The sequence below is a fragment of the Artibeus jamaicensis genome, unplaced genomic scaffold (assembly GCF_021234435.1).
Source record: "Artibeus jamaicensis isolate MK-2021 breed Jamaican fruit bat unplaced genomic scaffold, CSHL_Jam_final scaffold_1964, whole genome shotgun sequence".
NCBI classification, from domain to species: Eukaryota; Metazoa; Chordata; class Mammalia; order Chiroptera; family Phyllostomidae; genus Artibeus; species Artibeus jamaicensis.
This window is the reverse complement of record NW_026522030.1, coordinates 4,542,392-4,555,728: the sequence shown is the minus strand read 5'-3', so window position 1 is coordinate 4,555,728 and position 13,337 is coordinate 4,542,392. Positions and strand designations below refer to the sequence as shown.

Sequence of the window (13,337 nt, the reverse complement as noted above, 5' to 3'; positions counted from 1 at the left end):
AAAGGGCATGAAAAGAGAGTAATCTGACAGGTCGGGGACTTCCCATTTCTCAGTCTTTTGGTTCCTGTCTGTGGCACAGATGAGGTCTCCCCTCTATCATTCTTGACATCTAAAACTGGGCAGACTGGATGAACTCGAAATTCATTCCCACCTCTGATTGACTAAGCAAACGTTGGAAATTGTTTCCCCCTAGTATGTGCCTGGAAGCCTGAGGCAACAATTTCTCTGAGACATCAAGGTTTTGCCTGAAGTCACACAGCCATGAGACAGTCACATGGGGTTAGAGCTACAATCATGTAAGTACAAATCTGAGATAACCTCTTCTACTGGGTGGGGTGGGTGGATTGCAGGAAAAATCTGGCCCACTGCCAGTTTTCGTATGGTCCACAAGCTAAGAATGGTTTTTCATCTTTAAGTGGTTAAAGCAAATCAAATGAAGAAGATGTTAAGATGTGGAAATGATATGAAATTCATATTTTAGTGTCATACATTCCATTCTTCTCATTAGTAGAATTTTATTACAAAAAATGGTACTTGATTATTATTATATATTTTCATCAATATAAATGTACAGAAAATGTTCTTTCATTGTGTCAGTGTCTATACACTATATTCAAGTTTGCCTCTTGGTCGGCAAGGCCTCACATGTTTTCTGTCTGGCCCTTCACTGAAAACATTTGCTGGTGATCCTGCTCTAGACCAGAGGCTTTTGCAAGGATGGAGCCAGGGCCCAAATCTGTTGCCCTTCTGTACACCGTCAGCCAGGCCGTGGCCTAACAATGGCTTCAGACCAAAGGCTCTTCAGCACTCTTAAAGAGAGGCAAGATGGCAGAGGTAAAAAAAAAAAGCACAGAGACACCTCGGAGGCAGTGCAGGTTCAGTTCTAGACCAGTGCCATGAACCAAGTCCTAACCTTTTTGCTGGTGGAGGGTCTTTGCCTCCCACGTGTACAATACACACCCCCTATGGAGCTCCATAGAGCAACATGCACTAACACAAGTGTGCCTGTGGTCTTTCGATTGGCTATGGAAGGACTAGGATCAGAGACTGGGTCCTCCTTGACCAGCTTCTAGTTTTGTCACATAGTTGAGCCTCAGTTTGTCTGTCAACAAGGTGGGAATGATTATATAATTACCTCATGAGGTTTAGAGGACCAGCCCAGGTTTTAACATAACATAGAGGCTTCATGGAATATCAATACTTGTAGGCTTCAAAGTTCATCCTGATTATTTTGCCACTTTCTCCTTCATGAAATGAAGTCTGTTCTTCTACTCCTTGAATCTGAGATGGCCTCATGACTTCCTCCCGAAAAACAGAATGCAGCAGAAAGAATGATGTGTGTCTTCTGAGCTGCAGCCTCAGAGGTCCCGCAGAGGTCTCCTGTTCTTGCTGCAGTTGGAGCCCTGCGCCTGTGACCCAGCCTCAGCTAGCCTGCTGACCACAGGAACAGGGCCTCGGCCAGATGAGCCTGCTGCACCCAGACCAGAAGACCTGCCCAGCTGAGCCCTATCCAAATGCTTGAATTAAGAGCCAAATGAATGGTTGTTGTATTAAGTCGCAAAGCCACAGGGTGATTATTTGCCATGACTTTCACTGACATAGTATTGGACCACTCTGACGAAGTGGTCCAATATCCCAGTGTTACGTCCCCACCAGGACTGGGTCCAGAGCCATCTGTTTAAGGCTGCTTGCAGTTGCCTCTCCACCCAGCCAGGCCAGACAGAATTAACCAGTAGCCACCTGACATATTTCAGATGAACAAAGAAAACCGCCTGGAGGAGACATACACTTTCAGGAACGCAAACTCCTCTGAAAGACACATCAGGGAAGATTTATGGAAGCAGCTGTGTGCTCTGACTACAAATCAGCACTCCCACGCCTCAGTCCAGCACAGCCAGGGGACGGCTAGGTATAAGGGTACCAGCCCTGGCTGCATCTCTTAGGAAGGGCCTGGGGTCAAGAAAAGGAAAACCAGAGCCCCCCCAAAGGGTTCCCAGATCAAATATGCATGTCATTCAAATACCTCGGCGTTCAAGATGCCAAGGCTCTGATTCTAGGATACGGGTAATCTAGGGAGTGTTTTAAAGGAGCATTGCCATAAGCAGTCCAACACATCCTCACAACAGCCCTGGGAAACAAGAATGGCAGGCATTATCACATCTCCAGGGACTGGGGATGGAATCCCAAGATGAGGCGGTTTTTTTGAAGACTCCCTGAACTGAACAGCTAGGGTTCAAACAAGGTTTTCTAACTCTGAATACCAGACTTCACCTGAGACAATAAATGCTTCCAGGCAGATTTATTGTCGAAGACCATTTGAGTTGGAGGAGACCTGTAGAAATGAGCTAGCCCATCATCTTTGCTTTCCAAATTAGCAACCAGGATTTATTAGTGCTTACTGTGCTCCGTGCAGCCTACTGAGCACTTGACACACATTAATACCAGTCCTCCCAACCTCCTTATGAGGACGCCGATTGTACAAACTGCAGATTGGGTGATGGGGATTAGCACAGTAAGTCATTTCCCAAAGTTGAGGGAGTCAGAGGCAGAGCTGGGATATGAGTTCACATAGGTCTGACTCCAAAGCCTGAGTTCATTGCCACAAAGCCACACAGCTTCCTAGATGGGAACATTGAGGTCTGGAGCTTGAAGGTCTTGTCCAAGATCACGCAGCCCATTTGGTTAATTGTCCATTAACTCATCAAGTATTAATTGAGCATCTGCTATTTGTCAGGAACTAGGCTGCTATGTGGAAGCAAGGCATGACCTGGAAATAGTCACTATACTTAAGGAGATTAATCAAGGGAGAAGTGGCCATTAATTACTCTGATAAAAGGTAGTAAATGACAAGTATCATAAGGAAGATAGAGAGGAGATGATCAAAATTCGGAGGAAGTATTCATGGCTTTCAGGGAAAAATGTGAAAAGACTTCATGGAGAAATTGCCATTAATGCTTTGAGGCAAAAGCAGGCTTTTGATATTCAGTCACGGAGACGGAGGAAAACAAGCTGGAGGAAAACAAGCTGGAGAAATGGCACAGAGGTAGAGAAAAGGGGTTTTCACCACAGATCTAGGACTAGACTCCAGGTATGTGGGGTCTATACAGACTTCTTTCTATCCCTGTAACTCTCTCATGGTTTCAGGTTGAACTGTTTTATTTAGTATCAGAACTTCCTTCGGCAAAAGGAGCAGAGAGCTCCACCCAGACTCCTGGGTAGCAAGGGAAGGCTTGAACGGGTACGGAGCTCGAGGAGGGAAAACAAAGACGGGAACCAAATGAATAAAGACGGATCCTGTTGACTGCCTATTCAATATTTAAGCATAGCAACAACCCAATAAGGCAAATGATTTAAAACCATTAGTGTTTCTGAATTTTTCCCCAACCAAGTGAATAATTTATAGCCAGTTACTAATAAACAGGAAAAATACATTAACATCAGTCTGCATTCTGAGCTCAGAGCCTCACAATAAAAGAGCACATCAGGCTTACCTATCAGGGAGGATAAAGGAGGCACCTCTCCTCCCAGCGTGGGGCGCAGGTGGGAACTGTGAGAGGGAATTCCGGGGTCTGTTTCTGTCAGTGGATCTGGAGTCTGCCCACCTTACCAGCATCTTCTTTGTTCACAGTGTTCCCAGATATTCCCATCATGCCCTGCATGTGCCTTCCTACATTGACTTTCTTCTATCAGCAGTGCCCTCCCAACCTCTCTCCCTAGTTAACAGGAATGAATTCTTCAAAGCCCACCTCCTCTGTGAAGCCTTCTCTAATTATTCTCCCAGGCTAGTAAACACCCCAGGCCAGCCCACGCCATCGCATGTATCCCATTATAGTGCAAATGGCTCATGCTCTGCCCCTTCCAAAGGATGAAGTGCTGCTGAGCAGAGATCTGGTATATCTTCTACATGTGTGACAGACTAAAAAAGTTGCCTGAGTGCCATAACATCTCATGGAGCACTGGACAGTGGCACACCCACTGGGGTAGCCACTCCTGAGGACGTGGCATGGGGTTACGGAGGCCAGAGACAGACGGCAAGGGGACACTCTTGCCTGCATGCTCAGAGAGATGCGTCACTTTCCAGAATCGCATAACCGCTAAACACCCTTATTGCAGCACAGATAATACAGAAACACCTGCCACTGCAAGAGAAACTGCAACTCCTTTCCAGTACTTAGACAATGCCATTACAATTTCACAGCTCGAAGACCTTAGTCTGGCTGGCTAAGACTAAAACTCAAGTCATCTGAGAACGGAGATGTTGGCTTGGTCAGCACTCTGAATTCACTTAGGTAAGTCAATGAACCCGTCAAAGCTTGAATTTCCTCTTTTGTAGAATGAAATCTGGGGGAATTTTTACATGAGAAATACTTGGTGAGCATAATACATACTCAGTAGATGGTAGTTGTACCATGTCTTGTTAACCCTTTGTATGCCATGAAAAATCTCAACTATTTCCTTCCATCTGTCCGTCCATCCATCCATCCATCCATCCATCCATCCATCCATCCATCCAGTCTTCCATTCAGGCAGTGCTATTCTATGCCAGATCTGTGTTAAGCATTGGGGCTACAGAGAGACATAAATCACCGTCCTCTCCCTCGTGGGACTGTCGAAGTAAGGAGGGGGACAGATGTGTTAAGAAGAGTGACTCACTCAGCTGAGTTAGGGCTGAGGCCAAGATGGGGGCAGGAGGTCCTCACAGAGAAGACTTTGAAACTGAATTGAAAAAATGAGTATCAGTTTATTGCCTGAGGAAGAGAGAGGGAAGAAGAGGAGCTCATTTCAGGCACAACAAAATGAGTGCACACAGGAAGGCGTGTTAAGAGAGGGGAAAAGTGGCCAGTGTACTAGAGGCCACAGAACGCAGAGGCTTGGCCTCGGAGGGGCCCAGAGGGAGTCTGGAGGCCAGGCTAGAAAGGAGCTTTGTGTAGCAGGCTGCGGCAACTTTTCAGTCCTGTTAAGCAGTGAGCCCTTCATCCTACAGATTCTAAAACTGGGTCAATACAGGGTCCAGCAGAAGTAACGCCTGTGTGAGTGTGGTGGGTAGGGTAATAATGTGGGTGTAATAATTTACAGTTTTAATTTGAACATTTCACCTAAAATGTCATAGGGTGTGCTTGAGCACGATATTGTTAGGTTACAAAATTGCATGCTTATGAGTTTGTAATAAAATATTTTGTAATAAAAAAGGGCGTTATTTGTGCTGGAACCTGTATATACCTAATGGGTAATGATACTGACAAAATTAATAGTTATAATAAAACAGTAGTGATAAGCATAGTAAGCAATAAAGTAACAGAACACACAGGTTCAATGTGGCTCTGTGCTCAGCACTTCCCCGGTATTATCTCCTTTGATCCTGCGGAAACACTAGGAGGATGGCACAGTATCATCCAAGTGTAATCAGCATAAGGATGGTTCGTCTTCCCAGGATATAACTGTTCCCTAAAGACTTGAGAAAAGGTTAAATAACTTAACTGAGAAGTAATGTAACATAATTTAGATTGATAGTATGCACATGTTATGAAATACTGGGTTGGCAAAAAACCCTGTTTAGTTTTGTCCCTAAAATAAAAGGTATATTTTCATTTTCACCAATAACTTCATTGATTTTGATTTTTTGAGTATGTCAGCTATCTTCTGCATGGTAGAACATTGATTGTTCTAAATTAATGTCTCCATTTGATCGCTATCAACTTCAACTTGTCTACCCGACCATGGAGCATCGTCCAGCGAGAAATCTCCAGCATGAAATTTCACAAACCATTTCTGACACTTCCGATTAGTCACAGACCCTGCTCCATACACTGCACAGATCTTTTTTTTAATTGCATTTCAGATGCATTTTTACCTTCCTTGAAATAATAAGGCATAATATGCCAAAAATGTTGCATATTTTATTCCATCTTCAATATTAAAATGGCTATACAAAAAATCACCAATTTTGATAACATTTTTTTAATGCACACTGATATAACAGCTGTCACAACACAATCTAACAAAATTGTTTCAAATGAGGTTAAAGACAACTAAGTGCTACCAGAGCTATCTTATGGAAAAAAACAAACGAACTTTTAGCCAACTCAATAGAATGTCATGGATTTTTTTTTAAAAGATAGAAACTGGGATTTGGGACTTATGACAAATGTCTTTTGAGCATAGCTGCAGACCCTTTGGGGATATGTTGATTTTCATCTACCTTCACTGCAAAAGCTTGAGAGGTGCCCCATAGAAGTGACAGGACACCAGGAAAACATTCTGGGCAGAAGAGTAACATGGCCAGACTTAGTGTGTTTCCAAAAGATTGCTCCAGCCATCAGAATGGAAGATGGGTTTGTGGATGAAGAGGCTGCTGCAAGTATATGGATGATGGATAATCAATCCTCAACCAAGTCAGAGGCAATGGCTTAGATAGGGCGGGCTGGATGTGTGAGCCTGGGGAGGCCAAATGAGTAGGACCTTGGTAGCCACAAAAATATTAGCTCCTCTTTTTTGAGAGTCACCTACGTGCCAGGCACCAGACTACCCCAATGAGAAAATGGAGGTTAAACACAGCTTCTTCATTTACTGAAGATCATTCAGTTAGCCAATGGTTGAACTGAATTTCAAGTACAAATTCCTGCTTTTAACTGGACCTTAGGAACCCTTCCTCACATCCAGAAAAACCTTACCCTGCTTCATTTGAATGTCAAAGTCTCCTTTACAATGCACATGGACTTTGGGGGAGTGACTACCCAAGAGCTGCCCCATAAAACTCCAGCACAGATAAAGAGGCAGCACTGGGGTCCCCCACTGCTTGTTTTCCTGTCTGCTGAAGGATGATGTATTGCAGCATCCATGGTCCTTTCAGGAGGAAGCCATCACTACAAACATACATGGGAGCTGCTCTTAAGCACAGGTTCCATTCTATCACAACGGATTCCCACTACTCATTCTGCTGCATACCTCTGGGCACCATGGGCTGGGCACAAAGCCTAATGAAGCAGAGGGAGGCCAGGTGCTCCCACTCTGGACCAGGAGGCTCACAGCCACCTCGGTGGCAGGCAGAGGAGAGAGACTGTGAAAGTTAGGAATTGAGGAAGTTAGACCACCATATTTGGAGGTTTTGATGTAAGCTAATAGAGCACTTCCACAGTTGTGCTTCTGTGTTTGCTTCTGTTCCTCAAGATGGTAATAAATGATCCAGGAGTAGGGGTGTGGAAGTGATGGGGAATAGAGTCCGTGGTCAAGATGACGTCGTAGACATTGAGGTAAACCAAGAAACCCTGCTTTCTGTTGTGCGGGACTTTCTAGGGTCTTTAGTAGTCTAATATGCATTTGGAAATTTCCAAGAGGAAGAGGGCATGTACAGAATTCACTAAACTTTTACTAACCATGAAGTTCTTTTGTCCAAAAGAATCTTGAGAACCTGTAGTGATAAGTGTGTAAGCAGGGATGTGCAGGGCTAGTGCAAACTCCCCTTGGACTCTCTCTTGCAAAAACCTTATTCCACAGTGGTAGTACAATCACAAGCACAGTGTTAATGAACCATTTAAAAATTTGTTTTAACAATGTCCATTTGAACACATTTACTATGCTGTGCATCACTGAGCCTCTCTCTGGGGGAAACAGGATTCCCAGGAGGTTTGTACCAGGAAGCTCTGGTCCATCCTGGGTCCTCCTTCAACATCAATTTGATAGTTAGAAAACTGGGCCACTTTCCAATGATCTTTGAGGTTAATGCACTCATTTATTCAACACATATTTATTAAATATTTTTACGTGTTTGGTTTAAGAATGTGAAACATGCCTTAGAGAGGAAAAGAGTAAAAAAGCAAACAAAAGTAATTTTAGATTGTAATATTAAGGAAAGAAATACAAAAGGGTGATGTCACAGTAGGAGGCTGAGGGTGGAAAGGAGGAATTTAGTCGGGTCGTCATGGAAGTCAGTTCTGCAGAGTTGACACTGGAGCTGAGAGATGACAGACGAGAAGGGGCCAGCCAGGAGAGCAGCTGGGGAGTGGAAAGAAGCATGGCAAGGGGAAGGAAGACCGGTTCTCAGACTCTAAAGTGGAGAAACATTTCTCTGTTCTTGCAACAGGAAGTAAGTCCATGTGCCTGAACCCAAGGAAATGAAATTGAGGGAAGAGAACAGGAGCCATGCACAGAGAGAAGAGGGGCTGAAGCCACAGCAAGGAGTTTGGATTGTATTCCAGGGAGAACAGGAAACCGTTGAATGACTGAATGCACGAGAGCAATCTTATTGGGTTTATGTTTCTAAAAAGATTATACTGGTTGCCTTTAGGAGGCTGAGTCTCAAGGAGGGTATAGTTGCAGATGGGAGATGAGTTAGTGGTCATAATGGTTCTTAGGTCCTACTTAACTTGTAAATGGAAAGAACTTGATATTTAATTACAGCCTAAGTCAAAGAGCAGATTTTCTTTAATAATCTAATTCTGAAATTCTGCTACGAGAAGAGAAAGAACCAATTTCAAAGGCCAAGCTTTGGGCAAAAAAAAAAGTTGCATGTGGTACGGTTTATGATGGTGAAATATTACAAACATCAAATGCCTAATGATAGGAGCCTCATTAAGATAATTGTGGTGCATGAAAGAAAATTTTGAGGGAAGAATTCAGCGGCATAAAAAATGTTTAGGATATAACACTAAGGAAATGAATTGAGGCTGGTAAAGAAAGGGGAGGTTAGGGACTTAGAATCAAGTGTATTTATGGGAGCTGTATTGGTAAAGATACAGGAAGGTGATTCTTGGTGAATGGTAGAGGAATAAAGATGGACAGGTATGTCTGAGCAGAATTCCAAATGACCCTGAATGTCCCACCCCGATCAAATATAGCATTTACTAAGTTCCTGGTAAATATTAGCTGAGCATTTCAAGGTAGTCCACATTTATCATTCATCAGATTTTTATAGCAATCTTCTGATGTGGGGACTGGCATCCCCATTTTACAGAAGAGGAAACTGAGGCTTTGGATGTCTCTTCCAAAGCTATGCAAATTGAAGTCCACCTGCTCAAATTAGCTCCCAGGCATTGCTGACTTCAAAGAAACTGTTCTTTATCATTCAAATAGTTTACACTGGGGTTGACCACATGAGTTGCAAAAAGAAACTTTACCACCAACTTCTGCCTCAGTTTATGACCTCAGCATAACATGCAGATATTGGTTTTTGAGAGACAGCATTTCACAGGATTAACACCTAGACATTCTCTTAACAAATAGCAGGTATCCACCATGTGTGCAAGTGCTGATTTAGACCCAGAAATGGAAAGATGATTCAAATAGTAAGATACTTCCTACTTTTCAAAGAACTCTCTGTCTAGCTAAGGAGAGAGAGCCAGACAAAAGTAAATTATATTATATTTTAAAAAGCAGTGTTTAACACAGGTAAAAAGAATTGGGAGAAGTCACACAAGGGAGAATTCGGAGTGATCTGTGACTGTGACAGTCAGTGATGTCTTCATGGAAATGTGCCATTCAAGTTAACCTGAAAAGACAGGTAGGACTTCACTAATATAGGACATGGTAGTTTAATTACAGTCTGGAACTCAGACCACTTGGTTTATCCTGGCTGTAGTACTTACTAGGATGTCCCTTTGGGCAGATTACTACAGCAGCATGTGCCTTAGTGATACCATCTGCAAAATGGAAGTTATCATTGTGTCTGCTTCTTAGGGTTGCTGAGGCTCAGAGGAGGTAAGATACAGATAGCACTTGGCCTGCTGCTTGGAATAAGTGTTAACACACGACCACAGTTATTCATAGGATCCAGACAGATGATTTCAGGCAGAGAGAATGGTATGGAAAAAGTATGGAAGTAGAGAACATGGATTTAGAAGAGAGAGCAGAACTCTCAGGTAGCCTTGAAGCTTGAACACTTCTGAAGGTACTAGACAGCCACTAAAGCTCTGAAAGAGGAGAGCAACATGATAAGAACCAAGTGAATGGGAACTGGAGAAGGGAGAGGCAAAGACCAGCTGGAGACTACTGCATGGGCTAAAAGAAATGAGATGATATTTGGACATCAGCCAATAATAAAGGGGTTTGTCTCATCTACAAAATCACACAAATGGTCACAAGAGGAGAAAGAAGAAGGAAGGGGTGATGATAGGAGGAGGAAGAGAAGGGGGAGGACAGAAAGGGAGGAGGAAGAGAAAAACAATGAGGGAAACATCTACTTTTCAATGCATGGGGGACTGTGTGCTAAGATGTTGTAACAGCCCTGTGAGATGGGGGTAGCTTGGAGAAGCAGAGTTACCTATTAGTTAGTTACTCTGAATTAGAACAGAAATTTCAATTCATATTTGAACAGAAATTGGAATCCAGTTCTGTCTAATGTACAATGCTCCTACTCTCGACTATCCATCCTATTATTCAGGCTGTTGAAGAATGAGATGGAACCTTGCTCTGGGATCCCAGACTGAGGATCCTTTCATGAGAACATTCTGCCTCTCTTGCAATCTCCAAAGTGACACCAGCTACAATTTAAAGAGCATCTGCTCTGCAAGGTCCCACGATAGGCACTTTCCATAGACTATTGCCAATCTTCTCAACCACTCTAAAAGATGGATGATGCAATCCCATTTTCAGATGAGGCAACTGGGGCTCAGAAACCTCAGCTCTGCCCAGGGAGCACAGGTCCACAGTCTCTGAGGCCTCCACTGCAATGGTGCATCAGGGAGACAGTGGTACAAGTTCTGCGAGCACAGGGAAGAGAGCATAGTTCTTCCTGGTATCTTCAGAAACTGGGGACAGCCCACCAAAGCCCTAGCAAGAGGTGGGAGGACAGCCTACCTCGTGACTTGCTCCTCCGCTTCCGCTTTCCTGCCGAGGCACTGCGTGGCGTTGACTGCAGCTGACCGATCTCGATGGGTGTGTTAGCGCGGAAACTCTCCTTGAACTTCTGCATCAGGGACTCCACTGTCTCCTGTGTCGCCTCAGCTGCAGCTACAGGACAGGTAATGGGGCTGAGGTTAGGGCTTGATCCGGAGTCACTGGAATTCCCTCCCGGACCCAGGGATGATACAGAAGGCACAGAGCCAGTATAGATGTATGTACTGGCTTACACACTTATTTATTGAATACCTATTACGTTAGCCAGGCACTGCCTCAAACCCTCAAGATATGGCAGTGAAAAGTTAGACACAATCCATGATTCTAGAAATTCAGTGCTTGGTAGCAATTTGCAATGTTGTACAAAACCTCTGTCATAGCAAAGTACAGAGTATGAAAAGAGCGTTACAAAGGGTCATCTCTGGGAGTCAGGTCAGAGGCAATATCTTCACTGCAATTTTAAGGATGAGTAGGAATGAGCAAAGAAGGTAGGATCAGGGTGGGGTTACTAAAGAAATTTGGGATAAGAGCACCCTGGGTAGAAGGAGAAACGTGTGCAAAGACCTGAAGCCAGAAAAAGCACGCTGCCTGAGCAATGGGAAGGAGTTGAGTCTGGCTGCAACAGAGCACACGAGAAGGAGGTGAGGCTGAAGGCTCATACTGCCTTTAAGTCACACTGAAGAGTTTGGATTGCATCCTAGTGGCAAAAGTTAATCACTGAAACGTTTTCAACAGAAAGTCGGCATGTTCAGGTTAAGTCCCTTTGATAACGGTTATGAAGAGGAGCCTGGACTACCCAAGTACAAGTAACGGGAGAGGCCAGCACAAAGGCTTGGGCAGGGGCCAGCCAGTGGCAACAGTGGCTTAAACCAGAACAGTGGCAGTGAAGGGAGACAGCAACGCATGGCTCGAACCACATTTCAGGAGCCAAAACTACAGTACTGTGATACATACAGCACTTGGTATGGCATCCCCATTTTAATTCAGGAAATTGAGGTCCCCAAATAAGGCACATGACTTACTCCAAGCTTGCATGTGGAACGTCAAGCCTTCTAACTCCCAGTCCAGTGTTCCACTGGTATCAGTCCTGCCCCACGATTTGTTAGTAACCACATTTTCACACAATTTTAAAAGTGAAAATGGTAGAAAGTACCAGAGGATAGAAAAAGTGAGGTCAGTAGGACAGAGAAAAAGGAGAAAGATGAAAGGAAAAAAAATCAGAAAAGCTTGCGTAGGAAGGAAAGAAGCCACATTAGAGGCCCGGAGAGGAAACGAGAAAGAAGAAATGGGACGCAGCCGAATGACCTCAGTGCCTTTGTTCTGCGAAAGCCCCACAGAGAGCTCCAACTCTGAAACCTTCCAGCTCAGCCCACCCTCCATCTCCGCCTTTAGCGGCTGGGAAATTTCTTCAGTGTGAGGTACCTGCTATATGCCAAAATTCTTGTTTTTTTAAGGGGTTTCACTAGACTGGATGAAGAAGGTTTCTGAACATCCCAACACTAATTTCTAAGAAGCTCCTATTCTCCCAAGAAAGCTCATCACCTGGCAGATGTGTCTTCAGGGTAGCTCCTACCCAGAAGGCAGACTGGGGCATTGGGCTCTATGAGAAGCCCCATCTTGGGAACACAGTGGAGAATCTATGTTTGTTATGGAAAAGACAAATGGCAATACAAACCAACCATGTGGTAGCATTATAACTTCCTCACTTGTCTGTTTTGCCATCTCTCTCCCCAGATAATCTCAGTTAGGTCTACTTAAAGGTGAGCCAAGATCCCAAATCCCAAGCCTGAGATGCAGAGCCCCACCGCCAGCAGCGACAGTCCAACTCTGAGAAGCACTGTCTTGGCCAATCCTTTCAACCCAGACAGGAGAGTGATGCTTTCAACCCAGACAGGAGAGTGATTTGCCCAAAATTGTAAGGGCCATGCCATACTGTGGTCCAAAACCTAGAGCAACGAGGCATATGGTCTGCTGGGGATTGAATATGGTCTTTGGGGATTCAATATATTCCCAAACTTCATATCTTGAAGCCTTAACCCACAATGTGACTGTATTCAGACATGGAGCTTAAATGTGGTCATAAGAGTGGGGTCCTAACCTAATAGGATGGGTGTCTTTATAAAGAGGAAGAGAAACTCTCCTGAAGGCATACCAAGGAAAGGCTATGTGGACACATAGTGAGAAGACAGCTGTGTAAAAGCCAGACCCCAACGATGCAGGACGTCCAGCCTCTTCAACGGTGAGCAAATTCATTCTGTTGTTTAAGCCACTGAGTCTATGGCACTTTGTTCTGGCAGCCCAAGAATACTAACATATAGTCACATTGGAGGTGAAAGCTGCAACATACAGATTTGCAGAGGACACAGCCAGGCAGTCTGTTACAGGGTACCAAGGTGGAAAACAGGCAGGCAAAACCCACTCTTGATGCCCACTATCTGGACAGGAAGGCTAATGTTAGTGAGAGGATTGCCATGGAACTGTAAAATGTACAAATGATACATATCACA

At 44.2% G+C, this 13,337-nt stretch overlaps 1 protein-coding gene across 2 annotated transcripts in view; it reads right to left on the bottom strand.

Annotated features, from left to right (window-relative positions):
- Positions 1 to 13,337, bottom strand: part of ASTN2 (astrotactin 2) — an 817,144-nt gene that overhangs the window by 569,082 nt on the left and 234,725 nt on the right. For both annotated transcript variants that reach the window (XM_037154714.2, XM_037154715.2), the window contains exon 4: positions 10,792 to 10,944. In XM_037154714.2, coding sequence (XP_037010609.2) covers positions 10,792 to 10,944 — 153 coding nt within the window. The remainder of the gene's footprint in view (positions 1 to 10,791; positions 10,945 to 13,337) is intronic.